At 35.3% G+C, this 23,176-nt stretch overlaps 1 protein-coding gene and 1 pseudogene across 1 annotated transcript in view; both read left to right on the top strand.

The window, feature by feature from the left end:
- The window catches only part of LOC129753151 (uncharacterized), a 98,373-nt gene extending 81,617 nt beyond the window's left edge, over positions 1-16,756 (top strand). The window contains exon 3 of the mRNA XM_055748948.1: positions 16,553-16,756. Within this exon, the coding sequence (XP_055604923.1) occupies positions 16,553-16,652 (100 nt within the window). The 3' untranslated portion in view covers positions 16,653-16,756. The remainder of the gene's footprint in view (positions 1-16,552) is intronic.
- A 2,695-nt stretch (positions 16,757-19,451) lies between these two features.
- The window catches only part of LOC129753150 (luciferin 4-monooxygenase-like), a 21,101-nt pseudogene continuing 17,376 nt past the window's right edge, over positions 19,452-23,176 (top strand).

The raw sequence follows: 23,176 nt of genomic DNA, 5'->3' as shown, positions 1-23,176 counted from the left end.
ATACAGAATGAAATTGTAAAAAAGATTCTTAGAAATAATTTGATTAAAAATCTGTGACATTATAGATTTTTCTGTGATTTCTGTAACTGTTACGGAAAACAAGCTTAAAACAGAATATTTTCAATACATTTCAATAACGATTCGACGTCTAAGGCCGAGAAGACAACGGACAATATAGATTCTTGATTTTTAGTTATTGCTGTGGTATATCTCCAGAAGGTTTTCAAAAGGGAGTGATAAGGAATAGTAACGCACAACACAATAAAAATTTTTTCCAAGAGAGCATCTCCAACGGTCTTATGATTCGCCTTGAAAAAATATAGTTTTTGAGAAAAAAAAACGTTAAGCAAATAATGTCTACACAGTAAATATTTGCCTAGATTTCCGGCAAAAAAAAATGCTGGAAAAGTCCAGCAATCCAAGTTTTTCTAGAAACCATAAAAAAAATCTCCTTTCTGCTGATTTTTCAGCACTTGGTCTTCATTGCTGAAAAACCAGCAATCGATCTGTTAATCTCGAATTTGTTTTTGTTTTTTGCCAGTTATTTTTCGTTGCGCGCGAAAAGCGTTTGTTGGTTTCTCGTGTATGCTACGGTGGAGACATCGATTTTTATTTCTATCTATATTCCAGCTATGAAGCATTTAAACCAAAGGTAAATTTTTTAAACAGATAAAGTATTTCATAAAAAAAAAAACTAATAATTTAATTTTATTTTGGATGGAGCCAAACGCACTGGCAGATATTATTTTAGTTGGTTTTAAACATAAAAATTAAATGAAGCTTATGAAAAATGAACAAACTTATTTCTTTTTATAAATATGACAGCTATAGAGGTTAAATATTGATTTTTAAATTTAAAATCTAATTTAAGATCCCGTAATTTCCGGTTGTTTAAGAAAATGCCGATTTCAAGCAATTCAGGTAACTGATTTCCACCAATTTAGAATGCTGAATTTCCAGTAAATGAGTTTGCTGATCGTTTTCAGCAAGTTAAATTGCTGAAAAGTCAGCGGGACAAAAACCAGCAAAAAAAAGTTGCTGCGTTTGAATAATAAATCGATGTTTTGAGAATAAGTTCAAATCAATTGAAAAAAATTTAGATAGATACACAAAAATAACAAATGATTAAGTGATCAATCTTATCTATTTTGGCTGATATTTCAATTAAACAACACATGAGTTCATTCAATTTTTCGTTTATTTAATTTGATTCATAAAAAAAGTCCTAGTTTTGGAAAATTAATGATCTATTTCTTATTTTCTCTATTCACATAATTATTTTCGATTAAATCCTGTGAAATACTGTAAAATATTATTTAAAGTGAGGCCAGCGCAAAACATTTAAAATTCAAACTGTCCTGTTGATTTAAAAGGTTGCTCACCCCTGCATAAGAAAAAGCTTGCCAGATTGCCTGTTTTATTCGGGTTTGCCTGGATATTCAACAACTAATTTGGGAAAAGTCCAGATCAGCATTGTTGCTTGAATTTTATTTAAAAAAAACCTGATTTTAGCGAATTACAAAAAAAAATGTGTTGTTAAAAAGATTTATTTATGTTTCCAAAATATTTTAATTTAGCAAATTTTCAACAAATAATCGTTAAAGGTTTTTGGAAGCCTGAAATATTATTCAAAATTTGTTGATAAGTTTTGAGAAAAAAAATACTATTTTCGATTTCTTTTAATTTTTGATGAGGAATTCCTAAGTTTTGATCAAATTTTCTCAGATATTGCCGGGTCTTTGGTCGACAATTTTAAATCAAATGCCCGGATTTTGCGAGGTTTTTAGATAAAATTGCCTAGATTTGTCCGTCCAACATACATTCCGGAGGAAATCTGGAATCCTTACATTATTTTAATAAATTAAATCGATTGACGAATTTTAGCAAATTTGGTTCATTATCGAAGGTCATCTTTACTAAAATTTAATACTTGGCGAGTCTTGTCACGAAAACAACAGAAAATACCAGTTTGTAGAATTAAATATGTTAATGTAGCAATTTAAAAAAAATATATAAATTATCTATTTTAGAAACATATGACTTTTGAGTTTCCATGATGATGCAGAAATAATTAAAAACACATCCATATTCATGTTTATTCATTTATTGGTATGTTAATTTTGATGATTGATCTGAATCTCCGATAGATTTATGTTATGGACAACTGTGGTGAGATGAAACTCTGGATAGAAGAATTAAATAAGAATGAATAATAGGCTAAGCAACATATGTGTTTTCTAGGATAAAGTTTTTAGGTGGTGAAAAATTGTTTTCTAAAAATATGCCCTAGACATATTATCTTTCACCACCAATTAAAATTTATCCTGAAAAAAAAAACATATAGTGCTTAGCTATCCATCAGCCATTCTTAATTCCTATTTGTTGAAATTCACTGTTCGGATCCTGCAGAAATGGGTTTTCCACGTGGATCAGAACGATCCATCAGCATAAGATTTCTGTGGTATCGCGCGAAAACAAAACACGAGGAAATGCGTGAGCTTTCATTGCGTTGTTTGAAACATCTTAAGAATTCACAGAAAAGTGCTGCAAAAGTTATCAAAACAACTTCAAAATTTTTATTTTACATACTGAGTATGTTGTCCAGACTACAAAAATTCTTAATGGAAAGATGTTGCGACTAGTTTATGTCAGTTTTTGTGTTTTTTTTTTTTTTTTTTTTTTTTTTTGTAACAAAACTGTTTGTTTAAATTTTTTCATACGACGTAATAAAAGCTAAGGCGAGGCTTGTTCTGGTCCTCCACATGCATTGTGTCCAATTCACAATCGAGGACAATAGATTAATGACATCTGATGACAGTTGATGATGGTAAACACTGTACAAATGTTTACATCATCACCCGGATCGGAAAATCAAGCCAAAATCGGTTGGATTTCGGTACGTTCAACCCGTGAATCGGTCGGAAATCCAACAAGAAATCCAACCGAAATCGAACGAATTCAGTGCTCTGGTGACACAAGTTTCCTGACGACGCGACGCGATGCCAAAAAACAAACTTTCAAAACAATTGGTCTGAATTCCGTCCGGATTTCCAGATCGATTTCTGTCCGGATTCTAGACCGAATTCGGTCCGAATTTTCAGACCAAATTCGGTCAGATCGCAGAGGTTCGTTTTCTAAATCAAAATTTAATATAGCTGCCATCGTAAATTTATAAACCATTTGATTTTTTCAAATAGTTCAAGTGATTCGTAAAAAATGTATTTTATTTAACATCTAAATAATACATAACATTTATAACAACAAAAAAAAACATTCTTCGGCAGGCTAACACCCTCGCGTTACCTCGGAAATTCTGAATTGGTTTACCGATGCTTTCGACCAGACCCATGTTCTGCTGGCCTTGCGAAGTGTCTTCGCTGGGGATGATTGCCTGGAAAAAGGTTTTTGTTCTAAACTATGCTTAAAGCAAATGATTTCAAAAAACTTTCCTGAGAAAGTTTTTGGAAGAAATTTGATTCGCTTTCCGTCGAGAATGGTACCAGTAAAAAAAAATGACATATAAAAAACATGATTGCCATGATTGACACCGCGGTGACGTTTCGAAACTAGACGACGCGTCGCGCCAATTTGGTCATGAAAAACTGACCGAGTTCAAACCAAATCTGATCCTATTTGAACTGTCAGGTGTTGTCTTCGACGCTGCTTTTAGCAGCAGGTAAATGGTCCGGAAAATCGGACAAAAATCGGACGTTTTTTAACTGATAAGCTATCTTATGACAATAATCGGTCCGATTGTCAGACGCGCTCCGATCCGGGCACATGAAGCCAAATTACTCAAACTTGGTTCTTGATATCTCAGAAGTGTTGCCAGATATTCTGAGTGGTTATTTCAGAATATCACATAGAAATGAGAACATTAATAGTAAGGATATCACTTCTGTGTAACAGTGATAAAAAGCTATCGCTAATGTGAGAGATCCACTGGCAAATCAGCGTGCATTTTTTGAACATTGATAAAGGAAGTTTGTGAAAACATTTCTAAAAATAATTTTCATCCCATTAATTGAGATTAACCACCGTGGGTTTTGTTTGAAAAAATTTATAACGGCCTTATCGGTGGATGTTATGTTATCATAGTGAGAATATTTCAAGATTTGAAAATTATAGATGGATGGAAAAAGATTGGAAGAAAATTACAGGTGTTGAAAATGAGCGGGCAAAATGCATTTTCACCACATACTTAACTTTTGTTAAAGCACGGATTTTGATTCCATTTCTCAATTTTGTTGAAGTTCATTTGCTTTACGTTGAACTTCAAACTTTTCCAATTTTGTGATGGGAAAAATTACATTGAGGCGATTTTCAAAAACAATTTTTCCACAAAATATAGTGAGTCGAGGAAAACGTTTTCGAATTAAAGGTTTTCCCAAGTAAAGACAAGGCAACAAACTGAATAAGATAAGAACCTGTTATCGCAAAATTTACTTATGATTAGAATTTCCTTAAATAAACAGCGGTTGATTAGGGGTGAAATTATGTATCCCACTTGCCACTTTCCTCGTACATACACACCGGATGGAATACATTACCTACCACAAAATGTACTCACTCAAAGGACCCGGGCGTTCATGGCGCTGAAATATTCATTCTCTATCCTCGATTTAGTCGTTGTTGGTCGTCGTAGTCGTCGTCGAAATCCTATGGCACCGTTTGAAGCTAATCTTCCCACAACTAGTTGCTAGAGTATGACTTATGCCCCCCGAAAGCAAATCTAATCCGAATGGCAGCCAGCAGAGCTTAACTGAGAATGAGGATGGCTTGTTTGAATTTATGCGTCAATTATTCCTCCATTTACACGATTGGCATAATTGTCGGGTAATTTGAATTTTAATCCTCTCTCTCTCTATCTCAGGTGGGGACGACCCGACGACGATTGGGTATACTTTCACAAGTTGGAGGGTGGAATTTTCCTGGTGGCCCCGTGAAGCTATAATTTCAGCTCCCCGTATCACTTGAAGGGATCAACCCACGCGTTCTTGAGTGTTGGATCAAAAAGGTTAGAATTTTTGGAGATTTCAAGGAATTATGTAAAACTATCAAACATAGATTTCGTGAAATTGATACGAAACTGTTTGCTTAAGTTTTATTTAAGAATGCAGTTCTATTTTTTTTATTTCGATTATAGTCGTTTTAACATTTTTGTCATTCGCGACTCATATGAACGATGCAGTTGGCGGACAGCCATAGAAAAACTTATCTGGTACAACTGTGATCAATGTTTACTCTTGGGTTCGAACTCACGGACATCGGCTCAGGAAGCAATTTACTTGCCAACTAAGCTATGTCACAAGCCCTTCGCTTCAACTACGAATTACCCATTTAACCGCAGTTTTTTTTTGGCAATGGGCATTTCATAAAGTATCTGATTTTAAAGCAACTGTGATGAAAATTTATTCAACGTGAATTGTTGATCGCATTTGTTTAAATTTTTGATTCGATTATTTGATTTTTGATAAGTTTACGAGAAATAATCTGTCACGGTCGCCAGTTTTGCAGACAAGCCCGGTCTTTTGTAGCGGTTGCGTCGGTCCACATGACTGCACCCGTCCGGGGAAACTACGCAACCGTACACTTGGCTCGCTCTCCCGCTCACGCTCGCTCAATGACTTACTGGCTCGCGTACACGCTCGTATCCGATGACCAAGTGTCGGTTTAATCCATACAAACAAAAATAACAAAAACCCCAAACACGACGACAACAACCGGCTTCACGACGTCACCAAGAACGCGAGACGCAAGCTACTTGAATCGGTTCAAAATCTGACTCAAAGTAAATTAGACAGCCGTATGGAAAGCACACGGCATAAAAATTGTTAGTGCTTCTAGTGTAGATAAAAGTGACAGAAAATTGTGTAAAACAAGCATTCTGATGTATTCTATTTTTTTTTTTTTGAATTACAGTTTTTCTGAAGATGGCCGAAACAAAATAGTAAGCCGAAACGTAATCAAGTTTTTATTCGATTTAATTTTCACCGAAAAATATCAGCCAAAATCGATAGTTACAAATAAAAATAAATTTTCAAAATGATTAAAATAGCTTGTTTTTTGAAAGAACACATATAAAATCAATGGTCGGAATATTGTTCCTTATGCTACACAGCCAAAATTTTTGTGCTGAAAACCAACATAATTTTGTTGGTTTTTGTCCCGCTAGTTTTCCAGCAAAATTTTCAACAGTAAAGATTGCTAGAAAGATCAGTGCTTTTAATTCATATTTCCCAAAGGAATTTTTTCCCATGCTTTGTTTGTTTGTTTTATTAATCAATATAAAAATAAAATTTAAATTGCACAATGTATGAACCATGTCGTAAGCTCTTCCTTAATATTTAAATGACTATCCGACCGGAATTAAAAAATGAATTAGTATGTAAAGGATGATACGGTCAAAATTTGGTCAACATCAACTTGACGTATTTCTTTCAATTTTGCATTGAAAAAACTTGAACACCCCTCATTTTGAAGGTGTGTGTGTGTAGAATGATGCTTCTATTTTGATTTTGGATTTCACTCTTCAGTTGTCAAAATGCCGTCCAAGAAAGAAGAGCAGCGTATCAAAATTTTGTTCGCGCATCGCGAAAATCCGAGCTACTCGCACGCAAAGCTGGCGAAATCGCTAAAAGTTGCCAAATAAACCGTTACAAATGTAATTAAAGTGTTTGGGGAACGTTTGTCGACAGCCAGGAAGTCTGGATCTGGGGGAAATCGAAAACCGGAAGCCGCTGAGACGACAAAGAGAGTTGCCGGTAGTTTCAAGTGAAGCCCTCACCTCTCTTTCCTTGATGCCGGAAATAAGCTGGGTGTATCGTCCACAACCGTGCATCGAGCCAAAAAACGAGCCAGACTATCGACTTAGAAGAAGATAGTGACTCCAAATCGCGATGATAAACAAAATACGACGGCCAAAGCGCGATCCTGGAGGCTGTGCACGACGATGCTGACGAAGTTTGACTGCGTGTTAATGGACGACGAAACCTTCGTCAAAGCCGACTACAAGCAGCTTCCGGGACAGGAGTTTTATACGGCAAAAGGAAGGGGAAAGGTAGCAGATATTTTCAAGCACATGAAACTGTCAAAGTTCTTGAAGAAATATCTGGTTTGGCAAGCCATCTGTACCTGTGGCTTGAAAAGCAGCATTTTCATAGCTTCCGGGACTGTCAACCAAGAAATCTTCGTGAAAGACTGTTTGAATAAACGTCTGCTGCCTTTCCTGAAGAAACACGGTTGTTCCGTACTGTTTTGGCTGGATTTGGCATCTTGACATTACGGTAAAAAGGCCATGAAGTGGTACGCCGCCAACAATGTGCAGGTGGATCCCAAGGACAAGAACCCTCGTCCGCTCGTGACTTCCGTCGTGCTGACTTTGAGGTATTGAACCGAACGCTATCTGAAATTGACTGGACGAATCTTCAAAGATGTGCTGATGTAGATATGGCTATGAGTACATTCTGCTCCATTTTGAGTGAAGTTTTCGATAATTCTGTACCACTGGTAAGACCTCCTCTCCGACCTCCTTGGACAAATAGTCGCCTAAAACAGCTAAAACAGATTCGATCGAAATGGCTACGACTGTTTAGTAGCTCCCGCTGCCCGTTTTTAAAATCAAAATTGAAAGATGCCACCAGAAGATATCGGATCTACAATCGCCTCTGCTATCGTCGCTATTTAGATCGCACACAATATGACCTTCGCCGTAATCCAAAAACGTTCTGGAAGTTCGTTAACACCAAAAGGAAGGAGTCTGGTCTACCTGCGGTGCTTCATTTGAACGACAGAACCGCCGAATCTTCTGCCGAGAAATGTAACCTCTTTGCCAACCACTTTTCCAGTGTTTTCCCAATTCAATCGTTAAGTACAGATCAAATCAATGCAGCGGTAACATTATTACCCAGAGATGTGTTAGACCTTGACGTCTTCGCTGTTACCGAAGAAATGGTTCTTGATGCTATCAATAATTTGAAGTTTTCTACCTCAACCGGTAAAGATGGCATACCTTCGTGCGTTTTAAAAAGATGTAGCGCCGTACTGGTAAAGCCACTCACTCACATATTCAACCTGTCCTTCGAACAACAAAAATTTCCTGCCAGCTGGAAGAGATCATTCATGAGCCCTATCTTTAAAAAAGGTGACAAACAGGACGTGCGTAATTACCGAGGTGTCACGTCGCTAGCTGCCTGCTCAAAGGTTTTGGAGAGGATCGTCAACGATGTAATGTTTTCTTCGTGCCGGAGTTGGATTTCTGAAAATCAGCATGGATTTTTTCCCAAAAGATCAGTAACCTCAAATCTGGCAGTTTTCACATCATTCTGTTTATCCAATATAAATGACGGCAAGCAAATTGATGCCATATATACTGACATTACTGCCGCGTTTGATTCAGTGAATCACGAAATTTTGCTTAAGAAGCTACAACATTTAGGATTTTTCGAAAGACTGTGTGTATGGATCAGAAGCTACCTAACAAACCGTCGTTTAGCTGTCAGAATTGGCTCTGCTGAAACAATCGACTTCATTCCAACTTCAGGGATACCACAAGGCAGTAATTTGGGCCCATTACTGTTCATGCTGTTCTGCAATGATATTAACATGCTTCTTGTTGGATGTGGAGTACTCCTGTATGCGGATGATCTGAAAATATTTCTGACCATAAACAGCCTTACTGATTGCCACGAATTGCAACATTACCTCGATACAGTAGTGAAATGGTGTGCAGTCAACCTTCTAGTTTTGAGTGTTGCTAAGTGTTGTATTATAACATTTGGGCGCAGGAAACAACCTTTCGTGCACGATTATAATATTCTGGGCGAACAATTGCATCGTGTAGACCATATTAAAGATCTTGGTGTTATTCTAGACAGTCATATGACTTTCAAGCACCACTACTCTGCAACTATCGAGAAAGCTAACCGGATGCTGGGATTTATCTTACGTTTGAGCAAAGAATTCACTGATCCTGTCTGCCTGCGAGCTCTATACTGCTGTTTGGTTCGTTCAACATTAGAATCTGCAAGTTTAGTGTGGTGGCCTTTTGAAGCTGTGTGGATTGCGCGTTTCGAAGCAATTCAAAGAAGATTCGTACGATATGCTCTTCGGGAATTGCCTTGGGAGAACCCTCTCAACCTGCCACCGTATGCTCAGCGTTGTGCCCTACTGGAACTTCACACACTCTCGGATCGTCATGCCATCGGCCAGTCACTGTTCGTGGCGAAGGTTTTACGAAATGAAATCGATTGTTCATGGCTTCTTTCTCGATGTAATATCTATGCCCCTGAAAGAGCTCTGAGAAATCGTGACTGGTTTTCACTAGAATCAAGAAGCACTCGGTATGGAAGTAACGACCCTTTACGTTCCGCAAAAATAAGCTTTCTACGTTTTTATACGCTTTTTGACTTCAATGTATGTACAACAACCTTTAAACGACGGATTGAATCTTATTTAAGTGACGAATTGAGAAATAATAATTAGAAACATCATCGTTCGTGCAATGTAACTTTTATGTAACCTTGAATTAAATTAAGTATATCATTAAGACAACTATGTCAGATGGTTTTTAAAACAATAAAACAATAAAACAAATCACGCCAGAGCTCCGCCCAATTGAGAAATACTGGGCTATTGTCAAGCGGAACTTAAAGAAGACTAAAAAAAACTGCTAAGGACGAGCAGCAGTTCAAGGCAAACAGGCTTTCTGCGGCGAAGAAGGTGAACAAGGTGGCTGTACAAAACCTGATGGCAGGGGTTAAGCGTAAGGCCCATTGGCAATTCGGATTTGGAAAAGCGGAAGCCTTACTGAATATTTTTCCTGAATTCTATACTAATTAAACTTGAAAAAGAAATTTAATATGATTTTTTAAATAACCGATTTCACCGATTTACACGCGTTTTCCCTTGACCATTTCACACTTTAATTTTGCTGGTTTTTGTCCCGCTAGTTATCCAGCAAGATATGTAAAGATTGCTGGAAAGACCAGTGCTTTTTATTCATATTTCCCAAACAATTTTTTATCCCATGCTTTGTTTGTTTTGTTAATCAATATTAAAAATAAAATTTAAGTTGCACAATAAATGAACCATATCGTAAGCTCTTCCTAAATATTTTAAAGACTATCCGACCGGAATTAAAAAATGCATTAGTATGTAAAATAAGAAACACAATGTCAGCTTTCTTGTCAAATTCATGTCAAACAATATACTATCCCGACGATTCGCATTAAAAGTTTTATTTTCTATTGGACAGCATCAAACTTGGAGCTTTCTCTTTTTCGATCACCGAACGTTAACTCTCAAAAATAACAAAGTTCCGAATCTGACAGATCGATTGCTGATTTTTTAGCAATACGGTTCAATTGCTGGAAAATTTCCAGCATAAAAGTACAAGTGCTGGAAAAGTCAGCAAAATGAATCATGTTAGCTGTTCAGCAAAAATTTGGATTGCTGAACGTTTCCAGCATTTTTTTGTTGTTGTTGGAAAACGAGGCAAAAATTTACTGTGTATAAGGTGCCGTACTCTGTTAATATTTTTTACACATTTTTATTGTGATTTTGACACGTTGTTCCTCGATATATGAAACTGTCAAAAACCTCTGTGTTTCTTAAATAAACAATCTGTGTGAAACTGACTCTGCATGAGAAAAGCTACACAACAGAAGAGATGTGTAACACCCTCTTGATTTGTTAATTTCATGTTTCAGTTTTGGTCGGGTAAAATAGGATTGGAAATTGCCGAAAGAATTACAAAATTTCGAAGATCGAAATGATGGCATTGAGAACAAGTTCGGCATGTTGTTGAGCCTAAACAGCACACAATCTACAACGAAATTACCATCAACGAGCACCAAAAATAGATCCTGCTGAAATAAGTCTTTAAATGTTATCAAAATTGATGAAATTAAACCTGTACTCAACGCATATATACCGTTAATTTTTTTTTATTATTCACATTACTATTCAATTTAAACTATTGATTTTGTTGATGAATATCAGCCCCCACCACTACAGAAAATCCGTGTAAATTTTTAGTACCGCACTCCGAACGAGATTTGTGAAATTCAAACGCCAAAGTTTTCTTATCCAGTTTAACAATTTCGAGTGTTCGACTTTCGAACACTGAAAATGTGTTGACCCATTTAAGCTCATAATGTGTCAAATTTTACACGAAAAATTGTAAATTCTTACATCAACATGGCCATAACTTGTAGGGATCCTGGAAAATGGAAGACTTGCGTCTTTCATTTTTCTTTTCAGCGTAATATCTGTTACATATTCCTTTGCATTGCAGATTTTACTACGGTCAGACCAACCATGTGATGAAAACCGCGAAAAATACAGGATACAGGGGAGAAATGAAGCGTGGAGATCCCTATCAAACGCTTAGGGCTCAAACCTTTTTCTATTGAGATCAAAACAGTGTTTTTTTTTTAAATTGTATCGAAAAATACTACTTTCCGACACTGTTTTTTCCAGTCGTAAAAGTAGGCCTTTTCTAAAATCAACATTGGAAAGAAAAACAATTTAACTCAAATTTGAAAATTTGTCATAAATATCCATGAAATAATCTTCAAGAAGTGCATTTTAACAAATACCCGCATGTCCATTAGACCGCTGCAAGCTTTGTATGGAAATTTCAAATTCTTATTCTCCCATAACTTCTTTTGGTTCTTTTTGCTGCCAGAAATAGCAATAAAAATTTTGGAAGCGATCCATTCAGTCCTGAATTAGCGCAACGAGTTTTAATTTTGTATGGAAATTTGTATGGGAAAACAAATTTTGTCATTCAAAAATCGCCAGAGATGTACTGAGAGTTCCAAAAAATTTAACTTTGGATGAAAAATATTCCTTGATTCTTGCAGCACTATTCATGTGAACAAAGCAAAAACCTTACTTATACCCCAGAAAAGTTATTCAATGTCATAAAAAAAATATTTTTCAAAATATTTTTTTTTTCAATTTTGCGTTTTTTTTGCCTATTTGCAAGCTGTGTAACCGTAGGATGGAAATAAAAAATCTCATAAAACTACTTTGCACTGCCAGAGAATTTATTGATTTAAACAACCTTTGCAAAATCATTTCATGCTATCATCAACAGCTCTAGCAAGCAAAATCTGCTATTTTTAAATACTTTTCAATGGATTCAGATTTTTATTTTGAAATGGTTATAACTTTTTTCATGAAATTATAAGCTGCTTGTCATGTTAGCAAAAAATGAAGCTTAAGAATAGTCAAATCCAAAAATCAAATACCAACTTCATTTCAAGCTTATTTGAATTTTCTGGATGTATTAATGTGCAAAAATTTCTTCTTCCATACAAATTTCCAGACAAAATGGAAACGCGTTGCGCTAACTCAGGAATCAACCAAATCATCTCAAATTGCTGCTCTATGATGTGTTCTTTTTTTAAAATAAAAAACTACATGCTCCAATTTTATAATGAAGGGGTCCTGAGAAAACTTTTTCCGTTTCTAGGATCAGGTAACTCTGAAGTCTAATAAGATTCGCGTTTCAATTAATATCATTAATTCCTCACAGTTCTCCAACTACTAAACTTTGCCAAGTAAATTTCAAACATGGGACCGAGTGGGTTGAACGTTTCCACTAGGCAACCTTCAAAGGCGGAAGCCATCGAAAGATTTCTTGTTCGGATAAAATGAATTGGATTTAGTTCCGTCCGTCACGAACCTGGCCAGCCAACGAGAACGATGGGTGCCTCTTTTATCAGATGGTTCCTTCACCTTCTGCCCTGGTCTAGCCGAACGAATGCCACTTTGCCACTCAATGCAATGTCTCAGACTTTCAGCTTTTCCGGATATCCGTTGCCAGTGGAGGGCTTCAAATTGATACCCATATCGGAACCTGTTTGCCGGTTCTTTTTTTCACTTGCTTCTTATTCTGTTTTTGCTCCCGGAAAGGACTGTAATTTAGTACCCTCACCGAGATTCGTCGAATCGCTGCTGCTTAGTTAATGACCATCAGAAACGCACCTTGCCTCATGTGCTGCAAGCGATATTTAGCTGCAAGAAAACTTCACCCTCGGTTCCTCGGATGAGTGTAATGGAAACTTTTAACGTTCCAACCCTTAAAAATGTTGCCATGGACGAACGCGGGAAGTTTACTCAATTCTAACGTAGGGTGAGCGATGGGCGAAAATTATAATACTTTAGGATAACAACGCAAACTTGGGACCTATAATTGGATCTTATGAGCGGCATTAATCAATTATCCGGATGTGAGAGGAAGTTTATCTGCTCAAATAACAAATCTAAAAATTTTGGACGGCACGTCCGTCTGCTGTCTGCTCATAAGATAGAATTCGCGTCAAAAATTATTTCGATGTTCATTTTGTGAAAAACGATCAACATTCCAGTGCGACATAGAGCCTAGTCCACACTCGGCAACTTGAACTGCGATATCGGTTCTGAGACTTGTTTATACCCATGAACTAGACAAAGTCTCAAGTCTCCCGAAAAGTATGAGAGACTTTCAGTAACCAAAATGTGAACATAAACAAGCCTCATCAACCGAAACCGCACTTCAAGTTAACGAGTGTGGACTACACATAAAAAAAAATGTAATCCTACTTTACAAGTGAATTTACGATTCCGCATCATTTCAGAAAAAAATGACTATAGCATCTTTGCAATTGCAAAGAAATTTACATGAAAAAGCAAGCGAAACACGCAGAAACTCAATGGGAATGCATGAGGACATTTACATGAAACAGCATGTGCTGCAAGCTGTCAACACACTTGTTGTTTTGCTCTATTTCCCATAGGAATTGAATTCCGTTCGCTGCTCGCAGAATATTCTGGCAAGGTAAGTTCTGATCTAAGATCTATAAAAATGTATGTGAAAAGACGATGTTGAATAGCTGTAACCAATCGACACTAATTTTTCAAATCAGATCACGATTTACGAGTTTTTATTGTCTGTAAATGGTCTCGTTTAAAATATATTAAAAAAAATCCTTGTTGCCAGGACATATTAAAAATATTATTTGTGAGTAAATAAGATTAAATATCACTCCAATCGAATGGCTCCGATCAAATCTGACGACAAATTTGAATTTCCGATCAAAATTCGTGTAATATAAGTATGATATTAAGCCCTTATACTTGTGACTTCGAATATTTTGGGGTTTTGGGACAAATTTAACCATTTTGCATTGTATAGAAATCTAGATGATTTCTATTTTTTTTTAATTCATCCGTTAATAAAAACATCGCATTGTCAAAAAGACCTGTTACTTTTAAGTTTACGTTCAATAATGTGCCTGTTTTGTGTGTTGTTTTGAGTTAACGGAACTATCAACTTAGTGATTAAATAAATTCGCTAACAAAAGCTAAGAGAACTACTTATTGATTTGAGATTTTGCGCTTTAGTGCTTGACACTGCTAGTAGATATTCAAGGTTTTTTCAAAGTTTTGTTTTGAAGTGCAGCAGTTTTTGAAATCTCAACTCACATCAATAAATAAGGAAGATTATTAAATTTTTATCTTAAGGTTTTGTAGCTTTTCTGAGAGTTCCTTGAATTTTATTGAAAAATGTTTAGCCTTTCATATAACGATTTATTTATTTTTTCTTTAAAATCAGCATTATTATATCCAACAAATTGAAATAAGATGAACATCAAGCAAAAAAAAATCAAAAAATCTTCTTGTATAGAAAAATTGTTTCAAATTCGTTACTTTATGAAACGAATAACAAATTTTTTGTATCTTCTATGAAACATCATCATTTTCTATGAAAGAGTTCTATTAAAGGAATTCAATCAAAACCTTTTAAATATAAATTTTTGTTTGTGACAATTTGTTAAAAATGCTTTAAGGTCGACTTATTTGCCGAATGCATACCGCCGCCTTCAAAGGGATGCTGACCAAAATGATCGAACCAGGTTTCTGACCACCACCTATTGATAATCTGATGATGATAATAATGATGATCTGACATCTTGATCAAGAACTTTCACCTTATTTTATTACGGTTTTAAAATCAAGCACTTCGTGCCTTTATAAAACATGCATCAACATTCGAAACAAACTTCTTAGTTCATTTTAAATTGTAATATTAACAGAGCATTCAGAACTCTTTCTAAATAGCTTAAACAATATATTTATTAAAAATTTTATTAGTGTTTTCAAAACTACCTGAAAAAAAAAGGTTGACTCAAGAATCTAAGCAAATTTTTAAGACCATAATAAAACAGTTATACAGCTGCATTTAAAATGCTATAATAAAACCATAATAAACTTTATTCTTCTTATACTAAGATAAGTAGCTCTACTGTTAACTGTGGCTCGTTAAATGGATTGAAATTGTAACCAAATCCTGAATTTCAACCTAGTTTCCGAACGAATTTGATGTAAAGTTTTAATCCTTTTTTTCTGCGAAAGGCTCCTATTTAAAATTCATACTGAAAATAATCCTTTATTTTTCTTGTCTTGTTGAAAACTTTAGAACCCTGTATAGTAAGGCTATGATCATTTAGAATCCGAGCACTTTATTCCGGTGATAGCTAAATTCCTAAAGTTTGGATGTGCAAAATTGACAGCGTTGTTTTGGTTATGAAAAGGACTATCGTGCCTTTTTTTCAGATTTTTACATTAACGTCTGTTTGAGATAGTTTTGATGCGAAAAAACACGGTAAAAATAAATTTTGCAAAATCACCTCGGAAACTCTTCATTGTCGACTTAAGAACCCATAAAGTGTTGATTTTTTCTAAAAATTTTTTGCCAGAAATGGTTGAGAAGTATAAGAAGCCACACTTGGATACTCACCAAGTTAAAACCAAGCAATGTAGGTAAAAAGATTATGGTTATTGCGTATAACTGAATGAAAACCCCTAAACAATGCAGGCAAAAAGTGTAGCTTGACTAGAAGACACTAAGCAAACAACTTTTAATGAGCAGTTCTAGAAATCTATGCAACCGTTTTTCAAGGTAATTTGACAGACGTGTTCTGATGGACATAGAAATTTACGTTAAACCCGAATTAAAGAGGTCAAATTCTTCGAGATGTCTGCTCATGAAAAGGTTCCAACCATATTCCAATTGGTTTTTACAAGTTAATTTGTGTTAAATATCATGATTTAGCAAAGGTTCTGCTTCTGTGGTTAAAAATAATAGACTGAAAAAAATGTGCAGAGATAAAAAAGAGATTTTATGATTAGACAATATTACAAACAACATAAATTTTTTCTTTTTTTTTTATTCAATATAATACTTAACTTTACCTTCATTTCCTTCATAGAAAGTTTTTCAATCAAATGAATAGTTTTTCAAAATACACAAGTTTATATCTGCCGAGATTCTAAATGACCACAGCCTCATATTCGTGTAAACCCTAAAACCAAATAGCCCATCCTCCTTTGTGTTAATAAAATATGTTTTGATTCATTAAACGCATCGTTTAAATTCAACCATAAGACATGGACTTAACGGTATTTTGAATAAGAAGAATTAATTCAATTAAACATTCAAACTCATGCCACTCCTTGAAACATTTTTTTTCATTCGCAAAACTTTTCCATTTTATTTCAGGAGCAGCTCAGCCCTTCGCCTATTCTGCAGGTACAACAATTTGACGAGAACAAATCCAGAACCGTGCAATATGGACCTGTCCGAAGGCATCGTGGCCTAGACATTTCCCCTTGGACCCAAACCCGTTCATTTCCATCTGCTAATCTGAATCGGTCAACAATTTAATTATGCTAAAGCTGCTGGATGGCGGCAGCAAAAAGGCAAACGAAGGTACGTAAGATTTTCCTTTCCGAACCGAATGGAAAACTCGGAAAAACACCTTTTCATCGGCACACAAAATGTCCGACGCCGAAGGGAAGAAGAGGGAAAAAAGGGATTCGTTATCATTTCAAGTCACCTGTCTGACACCGGAAGTTTCTGTACGATTGAGTTTGAGAGGATGGAGAAAAACAGGTTGAACTATTTTTTTCCTGTTTTTTATCGTACGGTGAGTAGATGAAATTTCGGACGTTTTTCTTGAGAAAAGTTTCTAGAGAAAAATGGATTCTTTTTGGGTTAGGATTTAGAAATTTGAACTAGTTTTCTATACATCTGCTAACATCTTCCGCAGTTATGAGTTGAACTCTCTGTTGAATGTTTGGTACAAGCCGAGAAAACTAACAGACCGGAAACCATTCGGATGACGTTTCCTTTGCCAGTCTTTTCCTCACTTTTTTCCAAGCTCGGTCATCTTCTAAGAAGTAGCCGAGGGAAGGAGAGTTTTTGCAATAAAATTATCTCCCGCTGACTGGCAGTGCTGCTGCAAATGCAAAGGTATGAAACAAACTTTGGTGTTTTTGCCTGCCGGGCAAGCACCCGAACTTTCCCTTCCCGGAATGCAGTTGGTCGTGGAATGCTTTGCAAGCCTGGGTCAAGTATATAAAGGATTTTGGAGGAAAATATTAATGAAAAAACTTTTTAGCATAGCAACCATGGAAACTTTGTGAGTCAGCGACGGAAAGGCGTTTGTCATCATGTGAAGCGATTTAAATATTAGAAAAAAAACCTTTTCAAATAAAGTTTTCAAAGGTAAATAATTCATGTGTCTGTTTGGATAGTTTAACCTCAATTTCAAATTACAATAAAATTTAATAAAATCGGACAGATTTTCATTTTTTATAATTTTTAATTTTATGACCAAAATGTCATAAAAAATACAAAAAACGCGGATTTGAAAAAAAAATCATTTTTAATGATTATACCCCATTCGGAATAGACATCATTCTGAAACGATTGGAAATGTGATGGCTTGTTCATTTTTATAGGGACTTCTAAAACAGGTTTTCTTTTGGAATCTTTTTCGAAATCAGGAAATCTAGAATGTTGTATAATTACTTTTTTTTCATAAAATCTCTTTGGAAGCCTAGTCGAAATATATAAGTATATTTATTTTGTTAATTTTTTTATGGAAAAGCACTGTAATTTCAACTGATTTGAAAATTACAGACAAGGGACAATATTAAACACAGTTTTTGAGACGAATTTTCATTGGAAGGTTATTTTCGGGACTTTTTGTCAATCTGCATATTTTCAGATCATTCTAATAGGTACATACCTGAATTCGATTTGCACAGATAGAGTGTATATTATCGCAAGATTTTCGCTAAACTATATAATTCACAAGAAAAACAATAATTAAATTTCATAGCGTTTCGATGCTTGACAAAAAACCGATCCAATCCACTTTTCAAATACTATCTTCTGCTACTGTAGCAACTTTGATGGTTGGTTGATTAAGATGGGCAGTTTTGCACCCCTTTTATTTAACATTTACTATGGTCTTGATTTTAAAATAAAGAAGTCAAAAAATATATTTCAAATAAGATTCTGATTTCAACTTTCTCTGGAACTGAAGTTTTTTTTTTTTGATAATTTCTAGCTGATCCATAGCGTTTTTTTTTAACTTTGAATAACGTAAAGATGGATGATTGCAGAGATTAGGTACGTGGGCTACATTTTGAGTTTTTTTAAATTTTTTATTTTTCAAAAATCTATTGGGAAATAAAAAATTCAGTGGAGTCTCATAATAAAACTTCTTGAACTATAACCGGTAAAAAATGGGACGGACGATCGTTAACATGCTTGAACAAAAGTAGGGTAGATAAAGGTATGATGGCCACCTTAAGAAGAACGCTTATTTAACCAAAGATAAAAGCTATATTTTAATTCATTGTTTCGTGTTTAGACATTAAAAAACCTAAAACGCACTTATCAATTTCTTCTTTATTTTTTTTTCGAATAATGACATTATTTGGTTCACATTTTTTTTCAGATGTTAAGCTCAACATTTTAAAATTAAATACCAAGATTTTGATATTCTCTGCCCGCAAAATTCGGAAGAACTACTTCACTGGTTAATCTAGGGAAAACTATTCTAGATATTATTTCAACTTCAGTTGTAATATTCTAATTTTTTATACCGATTGTTTAGATTTCATTTCTTTTCATAGATTTGTAGAAATTGAAGTAGTATGATTGAAGTAATGTTCAAACTTCTTTTCCCCTCGAGGGCCCCCCCTGAGCTGGGAGCTCAAAGCAATTCCCCTATTGATCCCCCCTTGATCCGGCCTTCAGTACAGTTTAGTACATAACATGCGATGAATGGTCTGACATCTTATCTGTTTGATAAATTCATCTAGCAATTTCTCATAGCAACTAAATCTGCTGGCATTGGGAATGTTAGGTAAGAGTTGGTTCAATTTATCCATTAGGTGAATTCAGAAGAATTCAGTGAATAGTCAACAGCATCCTCACTACGGCAATTCCAGTTCAAAACCAATCAATACTACATTCATTTTACTTGATAGTGGGCATTTAAAAAAATACCAAAAGACAGCCCCATAGTACCATCTTCTACCAAATACCGAAGAAGTTTTGAAATCAATTCGGACAACGTTTGTAGTTCGTAGCAATAATAAAAATGCGTTCACCACTGAACTCACTCACATTCTACGACCCATCAACGCGAATATGGAGAGGAACACTTGCACCCCCATTGAAAAACCCTCAACAGTCACTAGGAAGAGTGATACTAGAAGCATTGGACAGATATCCGGAGAAGATTGCTCAAGTCCATGCAGAAAGTGACACCAAGCTAACGTACGGAGAAATGAAGCTCAGAACAGTTCGGATGCCATAGAATTTGAGCTAGCTTTGCTATGGGAAAAGCGATACACTCACATTAGTGGCCCGAAACAGTGAACTAGTGTATGCGTGCTTGGCTTTGGGGATAACTATCAGTCCTTTAGAAGCTTCGCTGCCAAGAGTTTTGCTTGCCCATATGATGAAAACGGTAAAACCGAGCGTTGTTTTCTGTGAACAGAGCTCTCTGGAAGAAGTTGAAGCTGCAATGGATACAATCGATTTGAAGGTGAAACTATTTGTTATAGATGAACAATTCAAATGATATAAACATATCAAGGATCTTTTAGTCGAGACCGGTGAAGAGGACCAATTTGTTACAGTGGATCTTGAGGACGCAACCAAAAATGTACAAGTGGTTCTTACAACATCGGGTAGTACTGGACCTTCAAAAGCTGTGTGTCTTACGCATGCTCTATGCATTGCCCATATAATAGGAATATTTGGGTTCCATCCTGCGGAAATAGTTTTGTATATCAGTTCATTGTACTGGGTGCTGGGTGTTAGGTTTTGTTATGATGGTATCAGCCGCGGTGGCAGGATCGACACAAGTTATGACCAAGGACACTTTCAATCCGGAGCTGGCGCTTTCAATGGTGGAAAAGTATCACGTTACATGGTTTTTCTTGGTTCCGGAACAACTGAAAATGGTGCTCAACCATCAGTAGGCCCGTCAAACCGATTTGTCCAGTGTCAAGCGCTGTTTCAGTGGCGGAGCTCACGTGTCGGATGAACTGAAAAGAAACACCGAGCAGCTTATTCCTGGTGTAGACTTTATAAAAGCCTATGCATACACTGAACTTTCAGGTGCAATCGCATTTTCTGAGAAAGGGTATTACAAAGAAGGATGCACGGGAGTCCTGAATTCATACTGCCAGGCAAGAATCGTTGACGATGCGGGAAAGACAATGGGACTCGGTGAAGCTGGAGAGCTTCTAATCAAAACGGCCTATATCTCCTGGGATACAAAAACAACAAAGAAGCAACGGATGAAACATTGGACTCCGCAGGTTGGCTGCATACCGGAGACATTGGAAGATTCGATGGAGATGGCTTTCTTTATCTTCCTTCCATCATTCGTTACAACGGCCACATCATATCACCAAATGAAATCGAAAACGTGATCCAGTCTGTTCCAGGAGTCCAAGTCGTAAGCGTTGCTGCGATAAATGTGGACGGACAAGACGTGCCGGCAGCTTTTGTAATGAAATCCGAAGGAGCGATCCTAGAAGAGGATCACATCGAACAAGCAGTCCAACAGAAACTTCCCAGCTACTGTCAACTAAAGGGTGGGGTGCACTTTGTCAAAAGCATTCTTTTTACCATGACTGGAAAGAAGTACCGTGCAGGAGTGTTGAAGATGTTGCAGTGAAAATCGAGATATTAGAGAATATTACGTCTATTTAATTTTTAAGAAAATAAGTAGCAAGTTAATCACATTTCAGTTACTAGAAATCATTCAAATATTCAACCGTTTCGTTATCATGATTGATACTACCTAATTTGTTTGATAATCGAACTGATCGTGAAAAAAATTCTATCTCTTCTAACACTTTTTAGTGTTCAAGGTATCTTTGAAATACTGTGAAACTTTTCCTATGACATCAATTTCCTAATGTTAAAAGTGGTTGAAAGTTCTCTATAAGGCTGGAACAAATATCAATTTCTTCTTTTGTCACACCCCCCCCTCCTCTTCAAAATTTTCAAAAAACCCGAAGGGGGAAATAAATAGAGTTTGATGTATTTTATGAAAATTTCGACAAAAACCAAAGTATCCGAAAGATTACAAGCCCAAAAAACTAAATTTTGGAAGATAAGAGTTATTTCACCTTTTGAATTCTTGATTTTATTGAATTTTCCGATGAAAAATTACTTGTTATGTATGTTTTGTGCAATGATATAATATGCAATTTTTCTGCATACAAGATTTCGAGCAATTTATTCCAATTTATTTGTTTTTCGAATAATTTTTTATAGTCCCCCCCCCCCCCCTCGCGATGTTCCTACTCCGAGTGACAATAGAAGGATTTCGAATTTGTTCCGGCCTTATCTGATAAAAAACACACGTAATATATAAAAACACGTAAATATCAAATCATTTTGATATAAATTGAGGTTATGAAACATTGATTAAAATACATTTGAGAAACATTGACCAAAGACCTTTTTTGTGCATTGAAGCAACAATTTTATGTTTTACAAAAGTAGAGTTTGTTCTGTGAAAATAATTTTTGTTTTGTGCCTCATTGTTTGTGGTTAACTTCAACAATAACTCTTATTCAACAATTCAGCCGCAAAGAACAAGTTGACAGATCTGAGCAAAATTTTACATGCACATGTGAACACTACATTTTCTGAAAAGTAGGGGTAGCATCGCAATGGGGTTATGTCAAATTTAGATAACCTATTGGTATACTTTTTTACATTGGTCCAAAATACTGACCTGTGGCAAATTTTGGCACAATCGGACTTCATTTAGCGGTGCCTTCAAAATCTAAAAATTGCGATTTTTTTACACTCGCAAATAATCTAAGCAAATTGTAGAAATGGAATGCTAATTTGAAAAGTTGGAAAGAAAGTCTATTTTTGAAGCGCTCTAATTTATCTATCCAAATATTAAATCGTGTTCTGGAATTTTCAGGCTACATGAAATGAAACAATGAAAATAACAGTCATAAGTAAACCCGTTTAAGAGTTTTCAAAGAAAAGATTGAATATTTTTTGAAAATTTTGCCAGGATTTGCTTCGATTGAATGACGAATTGATAACAAAATCGCGAACGTATTTGGCTTTGCAATTATTTTTATATTTTTTGCTAGGCATATTTTACACCTGACTCAATAAAAAAATTGTTTTGGGATGAAGAGGAAATTTTTTATTTGGATTCTATACGATAAATTTTTGAGTTTTAAATACATACCCTCAAACTAGGGATATATGAAACTCCTGTTAACTCCAATAATCTAATTTTATGTAGGAATGCATTCCCATATTTTTGGACTACTTTTTTGCTATTTTTGAAGAACGACTTAAAAAGAATAGAACAACATTTTTCTTCAAAAATTTGACTAATAAGCAAAACAACTTTCTCGGTTCAGAAACTTAATTGATACTTTTAATTGAATCTCATGGTACAATTTTCTCATAAATCCAATAATAAAACATCCTTATCATATTTTAAGGCACTATCACCATCAACTATTTTCATATCTGGAATAACTTGCAAAACATCATTAAATTGCGATTTCTGAAATATTCTTGTAATCAATTATCAAATCATAGAACTTTTTTACAACTCAAAATTCATGAGAACAAAACTGAAACTTAAAAAAAGTTATACACTTCAATAGTATTATTTTAAAAATAAAAATTAATGAAAAATTTAAAACAGAAATAAGAAATTAAATTAGAAAATAAGAAAATTTGAGGCATAAAGTGACTTTTCTCGTGTAGATTAAGATAAAAAGCAAAAAAACCAACAACCATTTGAAGAAAAAATGAGAA

The sequence above is a fragment of the Uranotaenia lowii genome, chromosome 3 (assembly GCF_029784155.1).
Source record: "Uranotaenia lowii strain MFRU-FL chromosome 3, ASM2978415v1, whole genome shotgun sequence".
Lineage (NCBI taxonomy): Eukaryota > Metazoa > Arthropoda > Insecta > Diptera > Culicidae > Uranotaenia > Uranotaenia lowii.
The sequence above is the reverse complement of the archived record's forward strand: the minus strand, read 5'-3'. Positions and strand labels throughout refer to the sequence as shown.